This window comes from Phaethon lepturus, unplaced genomic scaffold (genome assembly GCF_000687285.1).
Source record: "Phaethon lepturus isolate BGI_N335 unplaced genomic scaffold, ASM68728v1 scaffold657, whole genome shotgun sequence".
NCBI classification, from domain to species: domain Eukaryota; kingdom Metazoa; phylum Chordata; class Aves; order Phaethontiformes; family Phaethontidae; genus Phaethon; species Phaethon lepturus.
Genome location: NW_010549543.1, coordinates 30122 through 40843, shown reverse-complemented (window position 1 = coordinate 40843; position 10722 = coordinate 30122). Strand labels below are relative to the sequence as shown.

The 10722-nt window shown below is 36.7% G+C and overlaps 1 protein-coding gene across 1 annotated transcript in view; it reads right to left on the bottom strand.

The window, feature by feature from the left end:
* Positions 1-780: 780 nt before the first annotated feature.
* ASZ1 (ankyrin repeat, SAM and basic leucine zipper domain containing 1) overlaps positions 781-10722 on the bottom strand; it is a gene marked incomplete at its 5' end in the record, with an annotated part of 38598 nt that continues 28656 nt past the window's right edge. The window contains 4 exons of the mRNA XM_010290272.1: positions 781-927; positions 2739-2852; positions 3282-3387; positions 8518-8630. Of these exons, the coding sequence (XP_010288574.1) occupies positions 781-927; positions 2739-2852; positions 3282-3387; positions 8518-8630 (480 nt within the window). The remainder of the gene's footprint in view (positions 928-2738; positions 2853-3281; positions 3388-8517; positions 8631-10722) is intronic.

Below are 10722 nucleotides of genomic sequence, written 5' to 3'. Positions count from 1 at the left end.
AAGAAAATATTAAGAAAAAATTACTCTAAACGTAGTGAAAGACCAGACCAAGAAAAAACACACTACTATGCCTTCTAAGTTGCTTGCATTCTTACAGCAAAGGACTTCTATAAACCTTTTAATAGATGTGTTGAAACTCTTAATAGAAGTAAATATCCCCGATGAAACAGATTTCAGGCATAATTTGAATATCATAGTTCAGTGGGAAATGACTTTTCAGGCAGTGTGTAAAGATCTCCATAGTCCTGCGATTGTGACATAGAAAAAAAAAAGTACACCTCACCGGGAAGTTTTTCATAGGATAGATTCATATGAAAAACTGCAAGAGAAAAGATCTTTATCAACATAAAATTGCATGAGATATTTTAAACCCTCCCAACCCCCAAAACACATCTGCATCATAATTTTAAATATAAACATGTGATATCATCAGAATTACTTGCTTATGTGCACCTCTGAAAAACAGCTAAAGGTAAAAATGAAACTAGAAATTACTAAGCAATAATACAGCTTTATGCAAAAAAATCCAGCAGCTTTCACAAGATTTTAGATCTACAGTCTAAACCAAAAATAATTTTGAAAATAAAACCTTAAGATACATTTAAGTAGCAGTTTTAATTTTTAATAGCTTTATTCCTAGATCAAAGTACTTACTGGATGTAAATACTACAAATATGATGAGAAACTACACAAATTTTCACGTGACTTCAGCTCAGGGGCATGTACTGAACAGAAGCGTAACGTGCAGAGTCTTCCAAAATTACTCACAGCACTTAAAAGTCAGGTTTTCTTTACCACTAACTTAGTTATAAAGAAGAAAAAACCAAATCCAAGCAATGTTACCGCTCCCATTTTTACTAATCTTTTTTCCAAGGTGGGTGATTTTTCTGGAAATTTCACTTGGCTGGGGTCGTTCTTCTGTCCATGCTGAGGCAGATGTTAAGTTCATGCAAAAAGTGCAACAAAGAAAAAAAAAGTTAGCGTGAAAACTTCTTAAGTATGTGAAGAAGTACCCCATCCTAAGAATCCACATACATCTAGGATTGGTATTTCTTTCTCTGTCTGTGCCCTACTTCAACTGAAATACATATATGCAAACCTTTACCTTATCTGATACTCAATCATTCTGTAATACATATTAGAAAAACAAACTGTTTGTTTACAAACTTACTCAGGAGTAAACCACACTAATAGATGCTACAAAAATCTAGTAACAAAACATTTAAACTCCAACAGTCAAGTATTTTAACAAGAACTTTAGCCATTTAATTACTAAAAAACCTGTTTTTTAAAAAAGCAAGTTAAATATGTAACAGATTAGACTTCCTTGAAATTAAAGGGAGAGTTGGAAAGTACCTTAGAAGTGCTTGCTCAAATACATGTTAAAGCTGAGTGGAGCCCTGTCACGAAGTGCAGCAAGGTTAGGTCCTAATTCCCTACCTTAGTTCATAATGCTTGGAAGGCCATCTCATTTACTATGTTTTCCAAAATCATATGCTACAGACACAACATGTACTGCTGGAAGTCTTGCAGTGACTAAGCTTAGCAAACATTACTGAAGATTTTAAGGGAATTTATACGAACTTATTATCTGTTTCACTTAAATTGGCATTTTTCATAATAAATGTTTTGGTGCTCTACTCATTCAAGCCCCACTATAAATTAAGTAGCATAAAGATGTTTGGTATTAATGTCTTCATGAGTGAAATTCAGAAAACACTACAGTATTTTAATAGAAGGAATTACATTTTTTGAAGTAATTAGGAGGCTAATGTTTAACACTGGGTACAGAGCCACTGTGCTTTATCTTGACAGCTGTAAAACCTTAAGTACAGATAAATGCAAAGTCAAGTGGCACCTAACTCAGATGCTCCCCAGCCCTTATTACTGGCCTGCACATACAGGAGGCAAATATACACATACAATTAATTTCCGCATATGCAAAAAAAGGAACACAAAGAGCTAAAGAGTTCTTTGCCACAACCTCTATATAACACCAAATATATTTAAGAGGTAAGTGATTTATTGGGAGAAGGTTGTTATATTACATTAAATTTACTTAAACTACAGGAAATTGCATTAGTAGCGTTATATTCAAGGTCTGAGTTCCACATGGCTTCATTCAGCAACAGATTCCTTTCTGACACTGATGCTCCATTTACTCTACCCCAGCAGCCATTCCTTTTACTAGCCTATTACTTAAAATGACCCCTTCTGACAAGAGCGTGTCACTGTGTTGGTTTGAGAATGACTGATGTGGTGCTAACATCTAGTCTTGACCTCTCCCATCCTTTCCTTTTGTCACTCTGCAGAGTCATCTGGGATGCCTCCCACTCTATCCATAAAACCTTAGTATCTTCCTCGTGAGTCAATAACTCCAAACAAAAGATTCCTTAATTAAGAAGTAAGAGTATAAGTATTTGGAGTGGCATTTATGCCACAGTGGTTATCAGAGAGCAGAGGGATACACCACACTTAATTCTTTCCTGTGCTAGAAAGAAAAAGATTGACTGTGCCTTCCTTTGGAGACTGTCCACGCTGCTGTGGAATATTTTAGATTATTTCTCATTCTGTTCACGGGAAGGTAGAAGTGGGAGAGGTGGGTGCAGTGTCCAAGCCACAGCTTAAGAGCCTGTGCCAGACCAAGGTATGACACATTTCACTGATGGATGTCACATTTGAGGTTGCACACAGAAACTTGTACACAGTATTTAATAGCCTCACTTGCACATACTCACCTTCTCCACCAGGTCCTTCAGTTTGGTAACTTCTTCCCCCAGCTTTTCAACACTGCAAATCAAGTCTTTGCAGACTTCAATAAAACTTTCGGTTGGTGCCCACTGCAGTACTATCTGTTAATAGTTAAGTTATTTGCCAGAATTACTGCAGATTATAATTTAATATTCTTTAGTTAACATATCATAAAAAGTGTCAGAAAAAGTTTATAACTGTATTTATGCTGGGTTTTCACTGTGTGATTTATGCACAATATGATCTAGTAGTCTCTATCAGCCTTTGCGGGAACCTTTTGTCACTTTATCTTGCCCATCAGCAAAACCACCAAAAACCAGATCTCACTCCTTTAACTAGGTGGCTTAACTCTTTGAAATAAATTATTTAAAAAGGTGTCCTTTAAAGGAAAGAACATTGGACAGCTCTATATAGCTATACAATAATCAAGACAGTTGGTGAATATTCCTATTTTTCATTTTACAAGGTAGAATAATATTCTAGAATAGAGTAATATACTCTAAATCAATCTTTTTTCTTTGGTTGAAGACCTTGTGAGAATTCTTGAGGAAATGTTTATTCATGGTCTGCACTGGAACGGTCAGCTTACTACATTCTTTATTCAGCTTCTGAAGAAACTTGAGGAATTCATCTCCACTACAAAAATAAAACGATATTCTGTTATTTGTTAAAGGCTGTAACTTTCTGCAAGCTAATTATTACCTGTGAATTTCCAACAGTGGCTAGTGAGTGAATTCGACATGTAATTTCACTGCATAAATAAAAAATCCAGTGTCATTTTAATACAGGGTAGTTAAACACTACATTTAACATCTTAGCAAGTTTTATGATTTTTTTTTTTTTCCCCTCTTTTTTTGTCCCCCCTCCTCCCCCACCTTTTGGAAGGACAAGAAATCATTACGTTATCTGCAATATTCAGCTACACATTGAAAGCTGAAAAAGTGTTACCCAACAGCTTTTCAGAAATGTTCTATTAACCTCCACTTCTGTTTCTAACTCTCACCAGTCCTGTATTACCAATGAAAACATTTCATTACCTCCTGCATGAGTAATTTTGTAACACACTATGCATAATAACGGTAACGCTCTGTTTTCCTGTGCATGTGTACATACAGATCACAGTCTTGCAACACCAGAAATACAGAATTTATAGTAAATTTTATGCTGACATATCAATATTCCTGATCTGCAGCTTACATTTTTTGAGGAAGATGCGGGAGGGGGCACGGAATCTGGTTTGCAGTTTGGAGCTAGGACTGAAATCACTAGGTTAGAGTCATTTAGCCTCCAGCGCAGTGGAAAAAAGAAGAATGCAATAGTACTGCCTTGGCCCTTGGATCTGAAGATACATTCCTCAAAGCCTAAAATATCTGATGTTACCTACTTTGAAGAAAATTTTTACTTAGTGCTCAAATACAAGCAGGAAGACAAATATGAAAATTAGTTTGGTCAGTATCTCCAAAGAGTGGAGAACAGGATAGAAAAATTTAACAGATTAATTTTAATGCTAAGTTTCTAGAGCTTCCACGTAACACTGACTCAATTTACTTTACTGTAAGCCTCAGAGAGTGTTAGTTATAAGTCATGGTGCTGGCCAGAAAGTTGTTGTCATTGACCAGGCAGAGTAAGAAGATCATCCATTTGTTTTTAGAGTGAGCTCTCAAACTCTGAAACTCCTGAAAAGTGTCTGTACCTCCAGTAGAAAAGTTTCCACTAGCTATAAGCCATTGAGATGAACAACAAGCAAGGCCAAAACAAGAGATGATTTTAAGTTCCTACTACAGGACTTCCCATTGCATTTATGGGACGATCTGAATAAATGAATTCAAACCCCAACGTTCCTCTTTTCCCTAGGGCAATCTGCTACTAAATCTAAATGCAACATATTCACACGACCTTACTTGCTGCTGCTTCTGATGGCAAAATGTTCTAAGTGACATTTGCCAAACAGCTAAGTTAAGCTACATGCCAGTGTGGTGCAAGTATCTAAATATAGACTGAATTTAGCGCATGGAGTGTTTTCCTTCAACTTTGGCACAAGATCATTAGTGAGCAAAGTTTCCACCACTGCTCTGGACATCTGTGATTTGCAACACTGCTGAACTGTCAAGACTTTAACGCTTGAAACAAAGATATATAGAAGCATCAGTAGGGATACTGGAGGTTAAAAACCAAGACTGTTCATGGTTTTTCTGAAGATGGGGAAGTAAGAAAGCCTATTAGTTTGTTTTTATAAAATAAATTATTATTTATTTCAGAACACTATAACTGAACTGAATATTTAGGGTAAAAAAACCTAAACACTAAACAAAATAATCACATCTGGAGATAGTCTGAAAGTTTATCCCACATTACTACAGTCAAGCCATGCTCGTGAAAATTTCCTTCTACTTAGGAAGGTAACTTTTTAGCTGGCTAGGATCAGTTATGGCATCTTCTGTGTTTTGTCACAAAGGAAATTGTTTTTAGGAATTCTGGAAGGATTCTCAGCAAAAATGAAGTATGTCATCGGCATGAAATAGGAAGCAAAAAAAAAGGAAAAGAAAAATATTTATACTTCTTCATTATACTAATAATATTTCTTAAAAACCATTTTCACAGAATTTTATATATGTTGCAGTGACATGTTCTTATATTTGCAAATGGAAATAACGTTTTCAAAAAATAATCACTTTTTAAAAGAATTAATGGCTGTCAAAACACCAGTGGCTAAACAGTGCTAGACACTCTGTGAGTTTATAATCAATCAGTTCAACATTTTCTACTATGTTAGTTTTTCTATGACTTAATGACTGATTTTCCTTCTCACAGAATGACTTTGAACAAGCGGGAAGTAAAATCTTTATATAATAGCATGTAAACATAGCCTATGATTTTAGTCTCAAGGTCAGATTCCTAGAATACATGTCAAGCCATTTTCTAGAAAACTATGCAGTGCTTGCCGTAACTGAAATGCTGTCATATTTTGTGTACTTCAATCTGTAATCAATCAATTATTTTCTGTTTTTGAGAACTACATATGATCTAAAACCACATATACTAGGAATTCCATATGTCACTGGTGTGTGAGACTGTACCAGACATCATGCAGATTTTTTTTATTGTATTTGGCCACACATGCAGTCAACTGTTAAACTTTTTGTATTTCTTCACTTATCCCCTCTGTTCAAAATTTTAAGCTGTTCTGCTTGAACTATATACTAAATACCACTATGGACCAATCTGAAAAAAGCATACATTTCTAGCATAAAAATGCATGAAAAACTGGGCAAAATCCTCTTAAACTGCAGCTAATTATCCCTTGCTGAAGAGTCAACATCCTTTTCTAAAGGTGCCTAACCTGGACACCCAGATACCTGGCCTACTACCTCAGCTCAGCAGCAAAGCCTCTATTTTAACACAAACAGCTCAGGTGCTGTCAGAGTATACACGGTGTATTCATATCATGCTGGCTTGTACTCTCTTGCATGCTGGAACTTCAGTTCTTCAGTCTTACAGTACACAAACTACTTTGCACCTGGATTCTCTTCTGGAAGTACAAAGGTACTTGTTTTGATGGAGAAATATCCTCACAGACTAGAAGCAGCATCAAGGTTCTGTACTAGGATATGTTCTGTACAGACTAAACACCCTGCTCTCCAAGCCCACCTAAGTCTTTCAAGAGCTTCTCCAAATGCCTTGCATGTCCTCCCACACCCCACAGCTCAAACTTGGCATCATGCTGCAAAAACGTACCTCAAGCAGGCTGCAAAGTCTCTTTTGTACAAACATAGTCATGGACACAGACACAGTGCCAGTATGAGGAGCAACCGCTTTATGTAAGAATGAACTAGACGGGAGTGGAGTACATACCAGACAGATTCATGTGCCCAAGGCACGAAAGACGATGCTATGGCAGGACCACATCATGACATGACTGCTAACAGTGTCAGTGCAATTCAGCTGCCCCCAAAGGATGGTGACATGTACAGAATGAACTTGAATCCAAGCACATTCTTCAGTCCAATGAACAATATAATTAACAAAAAGTCTAGTCTTATAGTACCCAAATAATCCAGTCAGTGTTTTGGAGAGGGAAGAAATACCTAAACAGAGTAGCATCACAGCTGTCAGGTCACTAGTCGAGAGGGAGATATACATACTTTAAAGAGGAACTGAACCCTTACTTTTCTAGACAGTAGAAAGTTATTTAATGTGTAGGAAGAGTTTTTTCCCCCCAGTACTACTCTAGCCAGGCCACTGCAAATAAGGCAACACAATGCTGTGAAGATGGTGGTGGGACTGGGAAGAAAGAAACAAGCACTAAGAACCTAACTTACTAGTGGTGCAGCTATGGTATGAGGAAGGAGCAGTATCTCCAAACTAGTCTCCTTCTAAGTTAAACAAACACAGTTCAACTGACTAAAGCCACAGTTTTCTGAACTTCTAAAACTTTTGCAAATTAAAATATCAAACTAATCCTGTTTTCAGGAGCAATTCTTCTATAGTTCTGCGAAGTAAAGAGAGGAAAGATATGAGGACAGAATCTAAACTCAAGTCTAGGCCTCTCTTCTGGAAAAAAATGATATTTACACAACAAAATAGAGGATAAGAGGTTTAAGACATTTTAAGACACCTCTGCACTTACTATAGCCTTCACTCTTCTTTTTGTGCTGAATGGGAGGAGTGATCTACCAGTGCTTAGGAGACTCAGGAAGTTTAATAAAAGTTGCTGAGGAATGTTCCTCTTCTCAGCTCAGGTCTGGTTTTCATGGGACTGCACAAGACTATACTAGAAGTATGAGAGGTGTTGCAGAGCTTATGCCTAAGGCTGTAAGAAAGAACCAATAATGGGAAAAATATCAAGTTGGAATGGAAGTTTGAAGGAGTAACACTTTCCTAAAAAAGGTTTCCTTCTAAATGTATTTCTACTGACACATATAATCTATGATAAGGAAAATACCTTATGAAGTTCTTAATTTGTAATGTGAAAAAATGAGGTCTTTCAGAAGTCAGTTAAAACTGCTTCCAGTGGCAAAGAAAAACAAGGAAAAAATCCTGAATCTATACAGAAGTCACGTTCATGATTTAAGATAGACATGTACAAGTAATTAATTTATCAGCTGAAAATTAAAGCCCTGTGCAGACATTATATTCATCTTTCCCTCCCACACATCTTTTTACTGTATCTTACAATCAGACAAATTTGATTGTGAGACTAACAGAGCATGCCTTATCTACAGACACAATCGAGAATTACAGAGACCACACCATGTGGTGTTTGTAAGGGTCCATAAAGCTCTTGAAGCATAGGGAAGCAAGGAGGGCAAGACCCCATTTCCACGAAGAAATAAAAAAAATCTGCTCACTGAAGCCTATCTGAGAAATTAAAGAATGAGTTAATACTGGAGCTCGAGAAGTCGGTTTCAGAGTTTATGATATTTTATGATATTAACACAAGGTAGTGAAAACCCTGCACAGCAAGGTCATGAAACCCTGTCTGAGGAACAAAAAAAGAATTAATCACTCAAAAAGATGTCCCAAGTAATGGCATATAATGGCAATATAACTCATACACAGATTCCTACAACAGGAATCTATGCTTCCAACTTTCTTTGTACAAAACACACCTACCACCAGCTCTCATAATCCACTAACTGGCATATTCTCATGAATGCTACGCACCAGATAAGGTGTGAGAGAATTTTACCCCTGAGCTACAGAGAACCATGCAGTCACCTTAAGTAGTTCATATTTCACTTCCATTTCCTTAGACATAGTTAATACCTCAATTCCAGTTTCATCACTTCAGGGAGATCTCCAATTCTTATTTCCTCCACTTGTAGCTCACTAATAGCATCTAGGAGTTTCTGTTGATCTCCAGGATTTGTAATGCCAATCTAAATTTAAAGAATAATTCCAAATATGATTTACTTTTAATACTTACTAGACGTAACAGTACAGTACCATTTATTGTGCAAGCTTCTAATTATTAAGAGTCAAAAGAAGTTGCTTTTAAGTAATTGCAACCAACTACAATGTATGTAATTGCCAAAGGAAAAAATAAAACCACAGAAGTTATTCAATGATGCAAAACAAAAGTTACAAGAACTGAGGAAAAGAAATTGCACAGGATACTCAGAAAATCTGTTTAAGTTTATTAAAAAAATTAATAGCAGTTTTTACAAATACCCTGTGTTGTTAGGATGTTATGCTCACCTATTTCAGAATCATGTCAGTCATCTTTTATAGCACAATAACCAGTTATCATGATGATGACAAGGCATTAACTCAGAAAGAAAGAATGGGAACTATATGGCATTAACTCAGAACGAATGGGAACTATCAAATCAGCATCAAATGCAGAATTTTACAGGAGGCCAGATTTTAAGAAGGGCTTTTACAAGCTTTTGGGTGTGTATTTTTTTTTCCTGTTAGAGAAACTGGTCTCATAAGATACGATACCTCTTCCTAAAACCTTATTTTCTTATAGAATCTAGTTTAAAGAATAAGTTACTTCTACAAAGAAATCTAGTTAGTTCAAACTACCTCCAAAAAACTCAAATGATCAGAAACTAGTAGAAAGAGAGAATATGATCTGTTAAAAAGACATGCAACTGGGTGTTTCCACCATGTAGAAACCTGTAAAAAGGAGCATACTTTTAAACTCAGAAGAGGTTTCTTGCCTCAAATTAAGACCAAGTCTAAATACTACTCAACATCAGCTTATACAGTCCCTGAGCTCAGATCAGTTCATCTTCTATAGTCTTGGCTAATGTTGCAAACAACAACATAAAAGTTCTGAAGTGTTTGAGGCTTTTTGCCTTTTTTAGCTGAAGAAAATATCATTGGAAGATATACGGTGCGTAACTGAGGTTCTCCAAGTGATGCCTGGGACAGAAAACATTGTCAGCTCTCTCAGATCAAAATTTAACTCATATTTAAAGCCTAGGCTGAGATTTTTCTTGCAGAAAACTTAAATCAAGAAAAAAAATAGTCCATTTCTTAAAAGGGAAGTGCTTCCATAGCACATTCCATACTTTTCGTTGCTCATCTGACAGGCTGCTGTGCAACGCAGGACTTTTGATGTTAGCAACCCTAAGGAGGCTTCTCCACACAAGTGAAAAACCTCGTAATGCCAGCTCCAAGTATGACTTTGCTCCAAACTCTCCAGCCGAGCACCTGGACTCAGCAGGAGTGGACCACTCTGGAACTTGAAACCGCAAGGATCCCAGAGTCTCCAAAGCTAGAACGTACGGGGCTCTCACTGATCTTCTGAGGACCTGAAGCTCCCTGCTGCAGCCTCAGAAATCTGTAAGATATCAGTGTTTGCAGCCTCCCAGCTTCCTGCAATTAGTGCAGAAAGAATTTTGAATGCACAATTGACACACATCAGATCAAAATAGGCAGTCTCTCTTCTTTGGAGGGTGCTGAGCAGCAATTCTAGGAAAGAGGAGGTGCATAGAGAAATGCTTGCTTTGCATGAGACTATTATTTCTGATGCCCAGTGTTCATAATGGCTCCATAAAACAGCTCTCCACCAGGCGTTCAGAAATTACAGGTAACATATAACTATGGGCTCATAAGTGTGTCTTTAAACATTTCAAAACCACGTTATTAATTCTATAGACAAGTAAGTCCTTCAGTAATGTAAAATCCCAACAAGATTAACTGGGAGTTTAACTACAGGTGTCAAGAACTTTTGAGTTTCCAATAGGCTGCCATGGGTACCTGAACAAATTGTACTCAAGTCTCTTTGGTAAATATCACTAGTGGCCTTAAGAGAGAAAAATCTGGGTTTCCTAGAAATAACTTGCTTTACTTACGTCGAGCTGTAAGTTTGCTCAATTTATTAGTTCTCAGGTTTGCCTTGTAGAGCCCTATCTGTTATTAACTAATGTTTTCTTAATGCTTACAAAGCATTACAATAGTCATTTCATGATGCAGAAGTAAGCTGATTGATACAAGAGCAGCCAGTTTACTTCAATTATA